Source organism: Callorhinchus milii, unplaced genomic scaffold (genome assembly GCF_018977255.1).
Source record: "Callorhinchus milii isolate IMCB2004 unplaced genomic scaffold, IMCB_Cmil_1.0 Scaffold2, whole genome shotgun sequence".
In the NCBI taxonomy this organism is placed as follows: Eukaryota; Metazoa; Chordata; class Chondrichthyes; order Chimaeriformes; family Callorhinchidae; genus Callorhinchus; species Callorhinchus milii.
The window spans coordinates 101,201,083-101,221,089 of record NW_024704743.1 but is presented as its reverse complement, the minus strand read 5'-3'; the positions used below and the strand labels follow the sequence as shown (position 1 = coordinate 101,221,089).

The following is a 20,007-nucleotide window of genomic DNA, read 5'->3' as shown; positions in this document are numbered from 1 at the left end:
CCAGAAAAATGTAAAAAAAAATTAAGTTTTTCTGTGCTCATCAACATGAAAGATATTAAAACTGAGAAAAATTAACACATTCCTGGGACGGGCACCCAGTGAACTCTCAGAGTACTCTCAGAGCAAACCTCCATCTTATCTTGACTAAAAATACATTTCAGACGAGCATACACTAAACACACCAGTTATATTTTGTGTATCAGCCATCCTGTGGCTCTTCTACATGAAATTATCTACCTATGCTGTGAATGCATACCTACAACAAAATGGATTGAGAATGCCCATATTGTTAACATAGACAAAGGAGAATTTTATGCCACAAATTGGTCTGGATTCAAACCCAGATCCCTGTGGCGAGAGGTCAGTTTCTAACGCACTGACCTTCCCTCCTTCTCTTCCCACATTTACAAGTTTGAAGTATGAATCTATATACAGATATTAAATACTTAAAACAGCTCTGGTGCTTTATGCCATAGGGAAATTAACATGACATCAGAACACAATGCAGCAATGCAAAGAAAGTACAATTATTGTTGGCAGTAAGCTATTTAGTTTAAATTTCATTAAAAATGATTCTTTACTCATAGTAGAAGTCAATATAATCCATGCACATGAAGAGAGAAAAAAGTCAGCTAATACAAATGATGCATAAATAATTACTATGCCAACAACCAGATTCCACGCATACAGTGCAGCTGGCTATGGGTGCAAAGGGAATTACAGCTTTGATGAAAATGTCACACATGGCACATTTTTTTTTGGAGCTATCCTGTAAACCCAACATGAAGGTAGACCTTTTCTGGAGTGATACCACTTCCCTGACACACACAGGGAATACAACAATTGGATTGAATCTTTGGGATGTCAAATTTAACAGCAGCACACAATACTCAGGTCACTCTTCATCATCTGCACGTTTCACTCGCAAAATATACAGTCAATTCACTTTACAGTATATTCTGTGAAGCGTTTTGAGATGTCTAGAAGACGTGATAAAGCACTATAGCAAATGCAAGGATGATTATAACAAGGTGTTACTGTATGTTGTGATATGATACAAGCATAACAATCATACGGTCTAGCTCGTCAAATTGATACCCAAACAGTTTGGATTATTGCAAATTCAAGTGGTGCAGCACCATTAACAGCTTGCGCTAATAACAATAATAATCCTTGCATTTCATATAATGCCTTATCACATCTGAGATGTCTCAAATCACTTCACAGGATATAATGTGAAGTGAATTGACTGTATATATTGTGGGCGATAACCCGAAACCAACACCTCCTGTAACCATGGCTAGAATCTGTAACAGAACCAGAGTACTCATCCCATAAGAAAGGCATAAATCCTGGAACTAGGGATTAAACGCACATATTGTTTACATATCCACAATGGGACTCATCCAAATTACTTCAAATGACAAGCTCTCAAGTATACCTACAAGTTGTGCACCTATATATGTTACCAATAATGACATCCTGAAAATATCTTAGAATGACCACAACTGTGACTTGATAAGATTTAAAGATGTGGAAAAGAGGTGGGGGAGATGGCGATAAGCACTTCAGCTATTTTGCTTAATATAAGGAAATTAAAGTTTATCAGTCACTTGGCAAGCTTGTCAACACCATTTCTAGATTTCAATGTCAATTTTGCACAGTATCAGTTAGTTTAATCAATTCTGCATTTAGTGTCTGCCAACTAATTTGGCACACTGTGTCAGTCAGTAGAGCATCCCACTATCGATTTACAATTGTGTACTACTAATTTATGCAAAAAGCTTTCTCACGTGCAAAGCAAAAGGTACGTTCCACTTTTAGTAAGTTCCAATATTTCTGACACAAACATGACTTCGCAGGCAGATTTATAGCTTTACAGGTAGGAATAATTCTTATTCCATTCCTAGTGCAAGCAATAAAGTAGGAGTAGCCCATATTAAGTTGAAGCACCTGAATATATTGGAGTCCTCTGTCCTAAATTTGACACATTTATGTTCACTTCCATCATAGTTGTGATGATCCAAACGTCAGGATTGCCAAAAGGCTTCAGAGGCTTCAGACTTTGTTGCCTCAGGTTTTTTTTATCCTGATTGAATCAACCATATTTATAATAATATAATAATCCTTGCATTTGATATAGCGCTTTTCACGTCTGGAGGACGTCCCAAAGCGCTTCACAGAACACACTGTAAAGTGAATTGACTGCATATTTGTGGGCGAACGCGGCAGCCAATTGCGCACAGCAATGTCTCACAAACAGTCGTAGATTGAAAATGACCAATTTAATTATTGTTTTTAGTTTTGGAGGGATTATTATTAGGTGTGTGGAGTAAGGAAACTTGCCCAAGGTTTCGCCCCGCCTGGAATTGAACTCAGGTCTCTCGCTTGCAAAGCGACTGCTCTAACCACTGAGCTACAGGACTCCACAATATTTGGCACCTAGCCTAATTATTCTATTAAAATGAAAGAACTCAAATTTATAGAAGTTAATAAATATCTTACTTTTGTTTTAACTATGTCTATTAGTACATATTTTCATCCATAATACATCTTTAATAGTGTAAAGGGCATTTTAAGTTATATTAATTTATCTTTGATATACAAAGGTGCAACAGAAGCTTACCCTGCACAACTATTCAAACTCTAGACTTTTCATTCTGCCGAAATATTAAAAGATTGACTTCTTGAAACTGTCCAGTTCAATATGGCTAGAAATCTCTACATGAATGCCTGCATAAACTAGGCTCACCGGTTTATAATTAAAGATACAGAATTCATAAATACAGTGAGGGAACAAAGCAAAATACAATAGATACTTTTAACATCAAAGTTTGATATTTGGTTTACTGTTCATATTTGGATAATTACTAAAAGTAAATGAACAATTATTTTTTAAAAAGAGTCAGTCTTTCACGGATGGGAAAATAATCCTTTTACTATACAATTTAAATGAACCATTTGGTATTATGAATGCTTTCGCCATCATTTTGCAATCCCAGAGAGGTAAATTAAAATTGGACTCTGTCAAAATGGGTAGAGATTTAAAACTGAAACTACAGCAAAATATTTCTTTCACTAGATACTGCAGAAAACTTGTGAAAACTGGTGCAATCCATTACTTCAAGCATCACCCAATTATTTAAATATATTAATAATTTACCATAATAAAATCACTAACATAAAATAAAAAAATTATGCCTTAAAATTTGATTTGCTGAGAAACTTTCCTCAGTAGGTACAAGTCTTTTCGATCTAAATATTGCTAAGTAAATATATGGGGACGACTCCATGTGAGAAGCCCATACGTTTTGATTGCTAACATTTTAGACTTTAGCTCAAGAAACGGAAGATAAGGTAGTTGAATGATCTTTTTGGTTTTCAATTAATCTATTTTTAACAATGGAATATGTCCTCTACCAAGTACCAACTTTATATGTCTCCCTGTACAAAAAAATAAAATGGATACGAGTACAGAACAATGGCAGGATTAATATTAATTGTCCATCTTGAACTACCATATTGGACCATCAAGTCTAATCAATGAGCAAGACAACCTGGCCAACAATCAGCAATGCCGAGGATTACTACACTTGCCTGATGTCTCCTTGGATGTTGCTCAATCCCAGAGGGAACTCACGTACTTCCCTCAGGCAATGGAACACTGTAGCTTACACATCACACTATGAAATAGATTTCCCAGTGGATAACTTTAGGGTGCAGCAACCAGAAAATGGGCATAAAGGCTTGTGTAAAACCAAATTCAGATCGCACACCAGCACCTTTGTTTGTTTCATTAAGAATTAGTTTTTCACATTCATTTCACAAACCTCAAAACAAGTAAATCTTTGTAAAAGGAACCCCTCAGTTATAATACAGAAATAGCAGTAACACCACTTAATGCCACAATGATTAAAATTAGCTGCACTGTCTACAAATAGTGTAGTGACATCTCTGCCGACCTTACAACCAGGAAGCTGGACATTTTTATAGTTCAAAACAATAAAGTGTGAGAGAGAAAAAACAATTCAACTGGGAAATCATGACAAAAATTGGAAAACCTGAATAATAATAATAATAATCCTTGCATTTGATATAGCACTTTTCACGTCGGGAGGACGTCCCAAAGCGCTTCACAGAACACACTGTAAAGTGAATTGACTGTATATTTGTGGGCGAACGCGGCAGCCAATTGCGCACAGCAATGTCCCACAAACAGTCGTAGATTGAAAATGACCAATTTATTATTGTTTTGGGTTTTTGGAGGGATTATTATTAGGTGTGTGGAGTAAGGAAACTTGCCCAAGGTTTCGCCCTGCCTGGAATTGAACTCAGGTCTCTCGCTTGCAAAGCGAGTACTCTAACCACTGAGCTACAGGGTTTTTTTTAAAACGAATTTCAATTGGAAACCAACAAGCCTGTTTAATAAGTAAAAAGGAACAATCAAATTTACTTAACAGACAAGTTGTCAGGTAGATGGCTACTGTTGAATACCACTGTTGGTGGTCCAAAAGAGGTATAAAAAAAATCCAGTGTCTGGGGCTGTCATAGGACAGACAGTCCAAAATTCTACTACTGTACATAAAAGCAGTGCCTCCAACAAAAGGCAAGTTTGAACATGACCCAATGAGACAACGGCACAGTGGAAGACGTTATGTGGAGTGACAATAAACTGATAAAAAAGTTTAACTCTTTTCAAAGTTTATAATAATACTTCAATGTTATCATGAAAGGATACAATTATCCGGTTTTGCAAAACAATCCCTTTGACACATAGTGCAATATATCAAACTAAAACAGGTATCTCCCAACATTGCAATATGTCAAAAATTACAAGTCTCTATGGCTTACATTTAATTCGATTTTACTTCAGCACCACTGGGTTCATATTAGCAACAACAACCCTACAGAGCAGCGAGAGCGACAACATACATTGCTATTTCTATGGTTTGGTGTATGACAAGAACTAGGATTTCAGACGATTTCAGGTGTTGTTGTTATCAGTCCAAGAATTATATTAATCGACTGAAATGAAATTAAATTTAAAAAAATCCTTAAAAGGTTTTCAAAACCTATGAAATCACCGAGACATAAAAGTCTCAATACGTTGGAGTTTTAAGCCATGATCTTTAAGCAGGCCATGAAACATATTCACAATCACATATGTTGAAAAAGAGCCATACCTGGGGTTTCCTCTCAGTGCAGCGTGATGAAGAGCATTAAAACCATTGTTGTTGGTGATCGTTACATCAGCACCAGATTCCAATAGCACAGAGAGCATATCATCCCGCTTTTTGCTTATTGCATCATGAAGAGGTGTATCACCTTCCGAATCCTGCAAGCATTGCAAGAAACAGAACGGTTTAAGGTGGTTACAATGTAAAGCATGTGACCTGATGAAAGTTACCACAGCCGTTTGGAAATTTGTTAAAATTAATTTCAAACCTGAAGTTTAAGCCATCTCAAAGAACACTTTCAAAACTGCACTCAACTGCACTGAAGGTACTCAGAAAGTTAAATTAGTATGCACAACTATTTAGCAAAAATATGATCAATGACTTTTCCTTCTGCATAATCTGTATTTTTCATGGCTCATTTAGATTCTCTAAATTCATGCTCAGAAGTTTTTGGACAAAACTAAATGGGCCAGATAAATTAGATAAATTAACTTTCACCTTCTTTAATAATGGACTAGACAAGCACAATCCATTATGACTGCATGAAAATACAGGGCTGCAAACCATGTGTTGGAGACGTTGTGCAAAAAAAAGGTTCTGTAGTAATTTAGCGAAAGCGAAACAGCACTGAACCTCGGATAATAGTATTTTGCCTTGGAAAAAATATGAAAGCTTTTGATTTTCAGTGAACCTCAAAATGTTCCACCACAGAGGTTCTTAATTCTAGACATTCTTAACATGATGCAACATCAGTGGTGAAGATCTTGTATGATAAAAAAAATCAGTAACTTGCAGTGCTCAAAGAAACCCATTACTCAAAGAAAAAATATTGAATAAAGGAACATCTTCAAAATGTGATGCATGCTTGGGTTGCAGAATTACTTTTTATATTGTTAAATTGTAAATAGTACAATAAAAATTAAAAAAATAATGCACCCCTGCTTTGTTTGAAAAACAACATTATTTTTGATTGCAGTCAAACGCGACTGGGATATTAGTGAATTACAGAATTAACATGCATCAAATTTGTTCTTCCATAAAGCAATAATATTCCAACAATTATTCATTCTATTATTAAAATATCATGATAACCCGTTGTTAGTGCTGAGGAACAAACTGTTGTGGGGAAAGAAAGCCATCTCCAGGTCTTTCTCACAAAGTTGATTCAGGCCATCTACCATAGGTGGAAACCTGGGAGCCCTACAGATAAGCAGTCAGAATGCTGAGCAAATTTAATAAATGGTATTTATGCCCCAGTTTGTGTTGACCTGATGCTATTTTTCCATTGAAATGTTGATAACAGTACAGTATAAAACAGGATTTAGAGGGCGCAATTCAATACAGCTTATATTGCAATGAATTTCAAAATTACTTTTAAACTTTAATAATTAAATTGAAAGGTTCCTGGGCAGTCTGTTTGATAAGGGTGAGCAGCTCTGCAACTCACTCTGATAATCTAAATGGGGGATAATTAAACTCATATCTTCTATAGATCTATCCATCAGGAGTTAAATAATAATAATAATCCTTGCATTTGATATAGCGCTTTTCACGTCGGGAGGACGTCCCAAAGCGCTTCACAGAACACACTGTAAAGTGAATTGACTGTATATTTGTGGGCGAACGCGGCAGCCAATTGCGCACAGCAATGTCCCACAAACAGTCGTAGATTGAAAATGACCAATTTAATTATTGTTTTTTTTTTTTGGAGGGATTATTATTAGGCGTGTGGAGTAAAGAAACTTGCCCAAGGTTTCGCCCTGCCTGGAATTGAACGCAGGTCTCTCACTTGCAAAGCGAGTGCTCTAACCACTGAGCTACAGGACTCCACGAGTTGTGTCTGGACTGGAAAGAAAGAGAACAAATAGGGATTTGGCTTGGATCCCACATGTCTATCTGTCCATTTAAACATTAACTTGCCACATTACTTAAGGTTTAGTTGAAAACACTACTTCATGTTTCCAAAGAGCATTTTTCAAGTACAGGAGCCTGAAATAATAGTACGGGGTGAACAGCTCACTATTTTTTTCTCGAAAAGTCAACCAAGATTTCAGAACCATTCTTTTCTCCTCTTATCCCTCAAATATTTCTTAAAAGGTGATACTCAATTCCTTCACTTTTAATCTTCTCTGATTAACACATCACCTTGACTTTATGCCGTATCTCTAATTATGTGGCCAAACTGAAGGCATTTTTAACCTTTTGAGTATTAATATGGTTTTCTCTAGTTTCAATGTACATGCTTTTGTTAAACAGATTGACATAATTCTCTGAAGCAGTTTGAGCAGTGCACGAAACCAACAATGATTAATTCATAGTATTCAAAGAAATTGAAAATTATAATCTATTTTACTTATAGTGCTAAAATGCTATTGCAGGGAAATTCGTTCCTTAGATATCTTGACAATAAAATTCCAATGAAGACTTTTAACTTTGATCAACTGGTGAAAGTTGTTGCAGATGGAATCCTCCAGTTAACATAAGTATGCAAGATCTTATTAACAGCAGCTTCTTTACATCATGCAATTTAAGCAAGTAATTAGAGCGTGAAAAACTGAAAATTGAAGACTGCACCCCACATTCAGAAATATATTTGTGAACTGAGAATTGAGTTTCCTGATAAAGTAAAACTATAACAATAATGTTATATTGATCAAGGCATCAGGAGTATAGATCAAAGCAACATCAGTTAGTGCCTGATTGATGACTTAGAATTTGGACTATTTCTTTCAGCTAAAGCTAAAATAGCCAACATCCGGGTGATTACGTCACCACCAACATCATCACTTCCTGCTTTGCACATTCGCAGCAGTGCACTGTATTTAGGACCAAGTTTAATGATAGCTTGCCAAGGTCTTATTATCATCATTAAGACAGGTGGACGAAAGGAATGACATTCCCTTTAATTCAAAGATTTGTGTTCCAGAATCAATTTCTTACCTGAAGACTGGGATGGCACCCAAGATCCAGCAAAGTCTTAACAACTTGCAAATGTCCCTTATTTACGGCAATGTGCAATGGAGTCTGCCTGCGTTTGTTACGAGCATTCAGATCGGCTCCTCCTCTGTGTAAAACATCAATAACAGACCCTTCATCTCCAAATGATGCATGGTGAACAGCTCTGTCGCCATCTTTATCCTTTAACAAAAGAGATTATAAAATGCTCAAGGTTGTGAAACCCATTAAAAACTTGCATTTCAATTTCTTTCCTACATCTGAACCACACATCATCCAATGACCAATGCAGCCAAGCAGAAACATAACTTTTATGTTTATAAGATTCTAATTTCAATTTGACATTGCCATTCACCATTCCTGAGAAGTTAATCCAAAGTCCCATCTGGGAAATAAAGATGTTAAAGATCCCATTGCACAATTCAAAAAAAGTTTCTCCCGATGTCCAAGCCAACCATCCCCCAGATAAAATTGATCAGTCACTTCATTGTTGTTTGTGGACAGTGTTGCGAACAAATTGTTTGCTGTGTTAGTCAACAAATACATAGTCACTATACTTTATAGAAACTTGATGAAGTGCGTTGAGACATACATAAGTGGTAGGATATTAAATGCAACATTTATCAGAAATGAACTGTAGTTTTACTTTTATTGGGGAATCTTTGGTTAAATCACGCATATGATTATTTATTTATTTATTATACAACCCAATATTTCTTCATTTTGAGGGCTTAGCCTACAACTGCTCTCAGGCTAAATTATACATTAAAACAAGACAGAGACCTCTCAGACATAACTCTGCTTCTTCTCTTTCCTCCTCCCAGTTAGGAAATCCCACAGCCTCTGCGTAGAGAACTCAAATCTAAGCCCGTTCAATAGTACCTCGCCAGTCTAATGCAATTAAATTATGCATTTTTTTAAGCATGTGAAATATAATGACCTCGCCAATGCAATTACAAAATAAATTGCATAACAGATGAGTTAGCCATTTAGATTTGACAGACTATTTTGACAAAGACTGCTGAACATCAGTAGCAGAAGCCACTAACAGCAGCAGATTCCATTTCATATATTGTAGAAGGGTGATGCAATCAAAGTAAATAAGTAAACGCACACAATTGTATGGAAGTGGTAGAATATTGTCAAGTTTGATTTTTAGGGTTGAGGTAATCCATAATGTATTTAGTTAGGTATATTACTCAAAGGTACAGTAAGTTGTTCCTGAAATGAGGTTCCTCTCCACATTCCATGGTTAATGATCCAAAGGCAGCAAATCTCAAAAGACAGCGATTATGCCTATCCCCTCAGATCTCATCAGTTCTTTTCTACTAGCAGAAGAAAGATTATAACATGCTTACACATGATTAATAATAAAAACAACCTTTTGTTTCTTTTGAGATTTTACCACCTGTCAAACTATTCTTATGTGCAATTATATTAGGCTCTGTATACATTTTCAAAACCAGTACTGATCATTTTTGCAAGAAATATATCTGAAGATTTACAGTAACCTTAATTACATATGGAAAAGAAGGAAATAAAAGTGAAGCTTCAATTCATCGTGAATCAAGACCAAAGTTAAAAGGTTATAATAAGTTTTTCGACTAGAACTGATTGCAAATAAAATATCTTAGTTATTTTTATTGATTAAACCATCCTCTCACTGCCACCAAAAAGTATTACTTCTATAAATCTGAAAACTAAAAGTGAATACCTCAAACATACTATAAAAATACTGATATATTGAACATTTTTACATTTAATTATAGATATTCCTGATAGTTGAATAGTTACTCAAATATCGGTGTCAGTGTAAACCTAAAATAGTTTTAAGTATCAGGTAAGGTGAATAACTTTCTAAGAATATGCAAATATAAAAAGAAACATCACATCAATAAAATCACCTATGAACAATTAAATAAAGCTGCATAATGTACTATACGCAAATCACGTGTACAGAGGAACACACAGAATATCTAATTTTGTAATTTACCAATTAAAAACTAGTTATGTAACAACAACCATTACACAATTCTGTGCTGCCTTCTAAACACTAATAGTGAAACCCAGTTATAACATGGAATCTATGAGTGGAGATGTAATCAAATTTTACAACTAAAATTATTCTACCTTTTATCAACACTAATTTATAAAGATGTGCAGAAACCAAGATTTGTTTAAGCTGCAATGCATCCTTCTGCCATTCAAGCTGAACCTTTATTCAATTCCACTAATTCAATTAACCTTCAAAGCTTTTGGAGCAATATTGCAATGTGTTAAAGGCTTCTTTGTATTTTTAATGATCCGTTTTAGGAACATGGAAGTGATTTGCCATTGGTCAATAAATTAAAATGAGTTTATAACAGAAACATTTTCCTTAGAGATTGATTTTCAGAAACATGTCTAGAGGAAAAAAGGGGCTGTGCTTTTAGTAATAAAGTCTTCGGCTACATGTTTGTATTTGATTAAAAACAGAAAGCATTCAGAACACTCCTTTCAGTCCTGCTGACCTGGAGGAATTCAATGAAAACTGCAAAATACTAGGAAAAGAAATTGGCTGCTATCCATTGATTTGATCCGAGAGAAGCCCGCAAGCTTTTCAAACTAGTCTTCTAGACAATCGTGCTAAAATAGCATTGCACTTTGCATTACAATTCTTAAGACTTGGAAGATTAATTCTAAAAAGAAAATACATGATCTTGTTTACACCAAAGGTAAGAATGTGTTGTAGTAAAGTTCAAAGGACAACTTTTTGAAATTGTAAGATATTTACAACGAATTCTGCATTTCTCAACATAAACACGATTCCTTACATTCAACCACCAAGATGTGCTATTAAAATATTATACAATACCACAAATCACATTAAAAAGGAAGACTTCACACTTTAAAACAGAAACACTTCCGACAAAATGGAATTATTTCCACTGGCGGATGGATCAGTAACCCCAGGGCACTGATTTAAAATAGCTGTTAAAAGAAAGAGGGGAGAGAGATGAGAAGAAATGTGTTCACACAGCGAGTTGTTCGGATCTGGAAGGCATTGCCTGAAAGGGTGGTGGAAGCCAATTCAAAACAACTTTTAAGAGAGTAGATGATTATTTGGGGAGGGCAAGTTTGCAGGGCTATGAGGAAAGCGCGGGGGAGTGGAATTGATTTGGATAGCTCTTTTAAACAGCTGGAAAAGACACGATGGGCCGAATGGCCTCCTTCTGTGCTGTATAATCCTATGAAATGCAGATGCTTTTCAATGTTAAGTTAAAAAACAATGCTTTGTTAAAAAATGACAAATCATTAAGCACTAAAAAGACCAACAAAATACTATAACTTTTGATGCATCAATACAAGAAGTCTTGTAATATTGAATTATTAATGTATTATCTTTATATGACTGCCCCAGGAGAACAAATAAATATAGCCCCATGACAATTTATTCCATTATGGCAATGTGGGGTAATACTGCTGAATCTGAACTTCTGCACTCAATCCACGTTGCTTCAGTAATACCTAAGTGCCTGTTACAAACATTCAGCTCAGCAGTTGACAGTAATGTTTTGGAGCTCTGTGCTGGAGCTCTGTGCTGTGAAGAGCTGATCATTAACAGGCAAGAGCTTGAGTAGTGTTTGGAATCAGTAATAAGGAGTTTTAAATTAAACTGTGTTCCACAAATGTAAATGTATTTTTTAAAGGAAAAGTATGAAGTTTCTGTTTACTCTGAAGAAATTTTCTTTAAATGGAGATAATTATTTCAATACAAAAAAAGTTACCATGTCTCAAAAGGCACTTTGTAAACACAGACCCATTTTCAACAACTGAAAATATACCAGAGCACATTGCAAAGTGCTCCGTGTAGTTGCTCTCTTTCTCCCCCCACACTATGAAACAAAATATGATTTGCTGTTGGTCAGTAAATTAAAATGAATTCATAATAGAAACATTTTCCTTAGAGATTGATTTAAGAAATCTCTAAGAAATTAGTGAATACCTCAAGTAAATACCTCAAACTTACTTTCACCTTTCCCCCCAACCCCACCCCACAATATGAAGCAAACTATGATTGACTTTACACTTAATAGGAGCAATGAAAATTTCTGGACCAGTACTGCACTCTCTCAATTAGGCACATCTCTTAGGGAAAGATCGAAAATGAAGAATCATCTTCTACCAGGAATGTGCTGCTCTTACTGTAAAGTGCACATTTTGATGTATCAAGGATTCCAGCAGCATTTTTAAAGCAGTTGTGCAACCTCTGAAGGCATTCACACCAAATACTAAAATGGGTCTTCAGAGAGCCTGTCAGCATGTTTTTCAGGATGGGCAAACTGACGGCCAAGAGGACAGCAAAGAAAACACAACCAAAAGTCTAAGGCCACAAAATAAAGGTTCTGATTCAGAAACAACTGTAAATTTCTTAGTTTACATAGTTTTTTGCCTTGGTGCTGTGGACTCCAGCTTACACTACAAAAAGTGGAATTCATGGCACTGGCAGTTTCAGTCTGATCCACCTTTTCCATCTAGAACCCGGAACAGGTTACATTTTACAATAATGCATCACAATTTCCGACAACACAAGTTGGCTTCTGACATTAAATTGTCAACTACTAATACAAGGTCTTTTTCACCTTTTTATGAACAATTTTCTTTTGAGCCTTTCAGAAAGTGAATCCAATCCCAACTTTATGGACTGGTATTAAATTCATGACAGTTATTAGATATTAATAATAATTTTGCAATAGAACTAAACACATTCTGAGTGAATAAGATTATTAAACATTTAAATTTTCTGCAGCTTCCTGGCAAAAATCTCCAAGATAAATAACTACATTTCATCATCTGACATTACCTGATGAGATAGGAAATTCAGTTTACCATATGTAATGGTATGGCATAGCTCTTTTTGATGTACATAAATGACCTTGACTTGGGGATAAGGAGTACAATTTCCAAGTTTGCATATGGTACAAAGCTAGGAAAAGTAGTAAATGGTGAAGAGGATAGTAGCAGACTGCAAGAGGACATAGACAGACTGGTGAAATGGACAGACACATGGCAGATTAAATTTAATGCAGAGAAATGCAAAGTGATGCATTTTTGGAGGAAGACTGAGGAGTGGCAATATAAGCTTGATGGTACAATCTTAGAGGATGCCGGAACCGAGAGTCCATATAAGCAAATTGTTGAAGGTGGCAGGACAGGTAGATAAAAGTTGTGAGAAAAGCATACGGGTTACTCGGCTTTATAAATAGGGGCATAATATACAAAAGGAGGTTATGATGAACCTTTATAAAATAATGGTTTGGTCTCAGCTAGAGTACTGTGTTCAGTTCTGGGCTCCACACTTAAGGAAGGATGTCAAGGCCTTGGAGAGGGAGCAAAGGAGATTTACCAGGATGGTTCCAGGAATGAGGGACTTCAGTTATCAGGAGAGGCTAGAGAAGCTAGGGTTATTCTCCTTGAAGTAGAGAAGGTTAAGGGGAGATTTAATAGAGATGTTCAAAATTATGAGGGGATTCAATAGGGTGCACAGGGAGAAACTGTTTCCACTGGTAGGTGGGTCGGTAACCAGAGGACACAGAATTAAAATAGTTGCTAAAGAACCAGAGGGGAGGTGAGGAGAAATTTTTTCACACCACGAGTTTGTTTGGATCTGGAAGCATTGCTTGAAAGAGTGGTGGAAACCAATTCGATAACAACTTTCAAGAGAGTAGATAACTATTTGTAGTGGGTAATTTTGCAGGACTATGGGAGAGAGTGGGAGAGTGGAATTAATTTGGCCAGCCCTTTCAAAGAGCCAGCAAGGATGCGGTGGGCTGAATGGCCTCCTCCTATGCTGTATAATTCTATGATTCTATATACATTCTCAAGTGTGCCACAAAACGCTAAAACAGTCAAATATCAACTTTAAAGAAAGACATTTACTTGTCAGTTTTTCAAAAGTAATACCTTAACTGGAACAAAGCAGTGTGATAAGACTAACTGCAGCATTCCCCATGAATCGAGTTTTATCCCCACATTACCACGTTTCATTGCTAATGCATTCATAATACATACGAAAATCAATATGGAAAACATTAAAATTATATTGAGTCATTCATTTGAGACAACTACGCATAACACCTCTGTATTTTGGGCTTCGTAATCAACTTTTTGAATTTAACATCCATTACAAAAATGCAATCCGATTTAAATGCTTGTAAATACGCCATAAAGTGATATGTTATTTGTGAAGGCTGATGCAGAACACACGGTTAATTAGTATGGTTTACTTTGCTTATATTGCAATATAACCAATATTGTCATTGCTTAATCAATGATACAACCTACCTCAGCTTCCAAATCAACACTTTGTTTAAGAAGGAGCTTCAGAACATCCACATGTCCATTTTGACTGGCTGCTTGCATCGCGGTGTGTCCTGCACACTGGCCATTCACCTGCAAGTACACCACCAAAATATGAACCACATTTCCTTAAGGCAAGTTTGCTGCGCAAATTTAATAACACAGAGGAAGGACTTCTTCAATAACCCCCACGTTTGCATTTTGTAAAAATTATGTCCATAATGAAAACAGAAAAGGAAATTCTCACAAATTCAAGAACATGTCTAAGCACAAACAAACTAACAACCTCAACAAGATAGGAGACCATTACAAAAACTATACGTGAATGATTGCAGGTACCTAAAATTAATGTGAACATAAATTGATTGATCTCAGCAGTAATAGCTACTTCAAACCCACTGTTAGGAAATCAGACTTGGCTCTCTTACAAATTGGTTTAAAAATGCAAATCTGCACAATTATTCCACACAAAACATCTCTAAGTGCTATCCCGGATAGAAAATGCCAACAAAACAGAAGTCAAACTTAACTCCTGTCAAAAATGTCACAGGCTAAGGTTGGAGGTCATATACTATTTTATACAAGCTTATTAAAGGTGAAGGTTAAAGGTAACATTTCTGCTTAAAACACCCAAACCACAGAATATTTGTGTTAATTCAAGTCTTAGAATGCTTAAAAAAAATCTATACTCAGTTATTGTTCACAGATTGTTTTTAGAGGGATATAGGAATCTATACAATGGAATTATCTGGCTGGCCCCAAAGAAGAAATCAAATGAAGCTCAGGATCTTTCTATCTTTCATAAGCCTCAATTAAATTTCTTCCAAGAGATATCCAACTACCGCTTGAATTTGCAGCCACATATATATTAAATCAAAGAAGCCAGTACAAAAAAATATAGTTACAGGGCTGATTTAATGTTGAATACGCTAATATTTTTCCTATAATTACACATCATTGTGCATAGCTAACTCAAGAAATGGCTAGAACCCAAACCCTAAAATGTTGTGCTTCAACATGACGCAATGCCACATAGTGCGATAGGACAGTCTTGTGCTCAGAATTTGCCGTATAAAGGAACTACATTGACACCTAGGCTGTCGGACGTTTTTTAACAAAATGTCTTAATAGGCCGAGCCATTCTAAGATATTCTTGTACAATTCCTAGTGATCCTTGCCCAACTCCACTGGCTTGCCATCACACAAGAGGATACAGTTCAAGATCCTGGTTCTCATCTTCAAAGCCCTCCATAGTCTTGCTCCCCTCTACCTCTCCGACCTCCTAACCTCTACCACCCTGTTCGCTCCCTCTGCTCAGCAGGCTCTGGCCTGCTTCACATCCCCTGTTTCGCTCACCCTACTATCGGCGGGCGGGACTTCTGCCACTCTGCACCCACCTTCTGGAACGCCATCCCACAGTCCCTCTGTCTCGCCCCCTCCCTTGCCACCTTCAAGACCCACCTCAAGACCCTCCTCTTCGACCATGCTTTCGATCCCCCTGCCATCCCCCACCCCGACCCTCAGCTCGGGTCCATAACTCTGTCCAGCGCCTTGGGATGTCCTTCTGACGTGAAAGGCACTATACAAATGTAATTTTGTTGTTGGTGTTGTTGATCCTTTAAATAGCAAAATTGGTTGAGATAAGAGCAGGTGATCAGACAGGAAAGGAATCTTTTTCAAGCATGAACCAATTTTTTTTTGATAATTCTATAAACCAGTTATAAAAGTCCATTTAAAATATATTCACCTAGCCCATTTTCACAGGCTCAACCTAAATAATTATTATAGAGAAAGATCTTTTGTCATATGACTTTATAAATTCAAAGAGCATTGAACAATGAAAACAAGAATAATCGCAAACAATTCATGTTTGAATTAGGAATTTGCACTTAAAAATTACACCTGGATCATAATTCCAGATAATATTTCTGAATTCTTGTAACATGCATTTCTTTGTGCAAAAAATATTTCAGAACCATTTAAGAGTGGATTACTGTGTATTCTATTGGGATCCTGGTAATAGCGGTTAGTAACCATTCATTTCATTTTCTAATCAAACCTCAACATAATGCACACTTGTTTTAATTGGCAGACTTCTGCCACCTTGTGGCAAATGGGATTGCTTAACAATGCGGTAGTTATTGAAACAACCTGTGCATTGTCTGATGCTTCACAATTTAAAAGTACTGTATAAACAATAGACCCTTCCCAGGTTTCTCAGACACTGTGCAAATGGCATCATTCAATTCATCTTTGCATTATTCTTGAAACAAGAAATGTCTTTCTGAATGAACATAAATTACTCAGCCCTGAGAGTGTTATCTCCCCCTGCTGCAATAATGTCAAAGAACTGTATACCCTCAACCAAGTCAGCTCTTTATCTGCTTTATGTACATTGAATCTGCCCGAGGGTACACAGTGAATGAAACACCACCAAGCTGCCTATAATTTAATGTGGAGCTGAAATGACTTAGTTGTCAGATTTCCAAGAATATATCCCAGAAGCTTGTATAGTTACTGTTAGTGGAAAGATCCCCTCGAGACAAATCTAGCACCAAAATACCACAGTATTCAAACCTCTTGGACTTGAAAGTTAAAACCCTAAGTGTGGGCAATTTAAATTTCTCATCAGTTGGTGTGAACAAGTGTAATTTCAAAGTAGCAAAGAGCAATTCTGAAAGGTCACAGGTAGTATGTGATCCAGAGGGAAAAAAAAGAAAAGATAAACCATATTGGCAGCAATGGGAATATTTTTAGCCTACCCTTCTTCACTCCCCATCCCGAACCCCCCCATCTGAAGGTACCAACTAATGCTGGTGTACAGTTCAAAAGGTGCTCGGCATTTAGCTCAAGTGAACCTTAAACATGTATAAACATTGAAGTGTATGTTTACAGGCTACCCAACAGTGACAGAAATCACAGAAGAGCTCAATCTGTCCTCACTCAACATCAAGACACTCACACCTCGAGCAGGGCTCAATGTTTAGTGGGAACCCTGGCTGATATGCTTCTGAAACTTGGCAGAAGTCAGCCAACTCAGCATAAAACCTGGATTGAAACTGGGATCTTGCCAATGTCTATTGCTCCGTTTCACACAGCAGTGAGTCCTTGCTAAGCCATCAGGGGAGTGAATATTTTTATTTTGACAAAAATATTTTCCTTTTTTCCCTATTCCTTCAAAGAAATATTAGGAGGAACAGGTTGTGATCAATTACTCACATCAACATCTGGTCGTGCCAATATTTCTTCCACTTTGGCAACATCACCATTAGCTGCAGCTTTAACAAGTTCCTCATTGATGTCACCTGACTCTTGAGTCTCAAACAGTTTTTTCAGAAGCTGAGAAAGACGTTCTGTAAAGAAAATAGAGAACAGTAAAATGCACCATATAAAATCCCTCATTTTATGGTTACTATTTCAATAATATTCAATGTGAGCTCCTCAAATAGGCCCGTGGGTAAACTCAAAGCGTAAGCCATACAAACTGGAGGATACTGGCTCGAATCCAGGAGTCCACAGGCAACAATTGGGAGCAATAATTGACCTTAGTCAGCCCTGTGCTTGGTATTGTGCGAGGGAGGGGGTTAGAGGGCAGAAAGGTAAAAAAGCCAGGTTTCTACTCCTGAATATGGCATCTCTCTGAGAAAGTGCACGTGCGGCTGTAATGCTTCAGGGTCAAAGAATCTGCCAACACTTCAACATGAACAACTTGGGGGAGGCACGGGAGCACGGAAAACGTACATAGAATTGTATCCCAGCAAAGGGTCAGTGACTTTGAAAGGAAACAAGATGAAAATTAGTAAACAAATACAAAAGCTTTACCTTTACAGTATTAAAAATATTTTAAAAGTTCGTGGTTCTGAATCAGCAACAATCAATCGCCTCCGGCTGAGATTCTTCTCACTCAGCTCCTGTTAGCACTGCCAGCCAAAGCATGTCCTTGCTGGATAAGCTGCTGGAAGCTTAATAATATTCCTTACATTTGGTGCAGCACCTTTCACATTGGGAGGACGTTTAAAAGCGTTTCACAGGATATACTCCTCTACCTGCCCCCTTCACTCAGCTGACTCAAGCCCTCTGCTTTCTGCCTCTCCACCCCTACAATCTACGACTGTTTGTGGGACATTGCTGTGCGCAATTGGCTGCCGCGTTCGCCCACAAATATACAGTCAATTCACTTTACAGTGTGTTCTGTGAAGCGCTTTGGGACGTCCTCCCGACGTGAAAAGCGCTATATCAAATGCAAGGATTATTATTATTATTTATTATTACAACTCTGCCGCCCGCATTCTCACCGCATCAAATTTCGTACCCCGATTATTCCAGTCCTTACCAAACTCCACTGACTCCCTGTCACAGAGCGGATTGACTTCAAGATGCTCACCCAGTGTTTAAATCCCTCCATTACTTGACACCCCCCTATCTCTCTAACCTCTTCTATCCCCACAGCAGTACCTGCTGCCTCCGCTCTACTGGGTCTGGCCTCCTCCGCGTCCCCCGCTCCACTATCGGTGACAGTGCCTTCAGCCACTACGCCCCTGAAACTTTGGAACTCCCTCCCTCAACCCCTTCGCCTCGTCCCCTCCTTCCCCATCTGCAGGTCGTGTCTGAAGAACCTCCTTTTCGACCGCGCCTACTGTCACCTTCCCCCTCTTCCAGGCTCGGCCTCGGGCTCCACCATTTTTAAGTGTTCTGAGACACTGCCCGTCGTGGAGGGCGTTATGTAAGTGCAAGTTGTTGTTGTACATTCCCGAACTTTCTGTCTCAATCCCTCTATCTTTTACCTTCCCTTAGATCACATCTAAAGATCTTCCTCTTCGACCATGCCTATGGTCACCTCCTTTCTCTCCCCAGCTTGGCATAAAGCTCAGTCACTGTTAAGCACTCTGAAACTCTACGCCGCATGAAGAGTGCTTTATAAATGCAAGTTATTGTTGTACTGTAAAGTGGAGTGACTGTTTTTTCTAGGCAAACACGGCAACCAATTTTCCCACAGTAATGTCCCACAAACAGCCATGAGTTGAAAGACCAATTTTATTTGGGTGATTTTTGGCCAGAATCTTCTCTTCATGAATAGTGCCAAAGGATATTTAATGCCCACCTGAACAAGCATCCAACAGGTTGGAGATGTCATTTGAGAGATGTCTTATCTGAAAGACGACATCTCCAACAATGCAGCATATGAACAGCACTGCATTGGAGTGTCAGTGAGTCCCAAATCCTAACATGGGGCTTGAACCCAAATGTGAGACAGTGATTGCAATAGTAACCTGCACTGTTTTAGCTTGTTGAACTCCATCAGTATGCCAATGAACACTCTGGTGCCTCCAAGCAAACAAACAAACTTGCACCTATTACCTTCCAAATTTTGGTGAGCAGGGTGCATTCCTCCTGGGGAATGCACACTGGATTCTAAGCAGAAATTTCCATGCATAGCTGGAACACTCCGAAGTTTGCTTTGGAGATTTTTGGATACCCGTCTGGCCCCCAAAACATTTTTTAGTTACAAAGAAAATTATTTCCTAGCAAACCTGTT

At 37.5% G+C, this 20,007-nt stretch overlaps 1 protein-coding gene across 1 annotated transcript in view; it reads right to left on the bottom strand.

Moving 5' to 3' along the window:
- mib1 (MIB E3 ubiquitin protein ligase 1) overlaps positions 1-20,007 on the bottom strand; it is a 112,630-nt gene that overhangs the window by 69,041 nt on the left and 23,582 nt on the right. Inside the window, exons 9-12 of the mRNA XM_007901642.2 lie at positions 17,691-17,824; positions 14,457-14,564; positions 8,118-8,315; positions 5,184-5,335 (exon numbers count right to left, since the gene is read on the bottom strand). Of these exons, the coding sequence (XP_007899833.1) occupies positions 5,184-5,335; positions 8,118-8,315; positions 14,457-14,564; positions 17,691-17,824 (592 nt within the window). The remainder of the gene's footprint in view (positions 1-5,183; positions 5,336-8,117; positions 8,316-14,456; positions 14,565-17,690; positions 17,825-20,007) is intronic.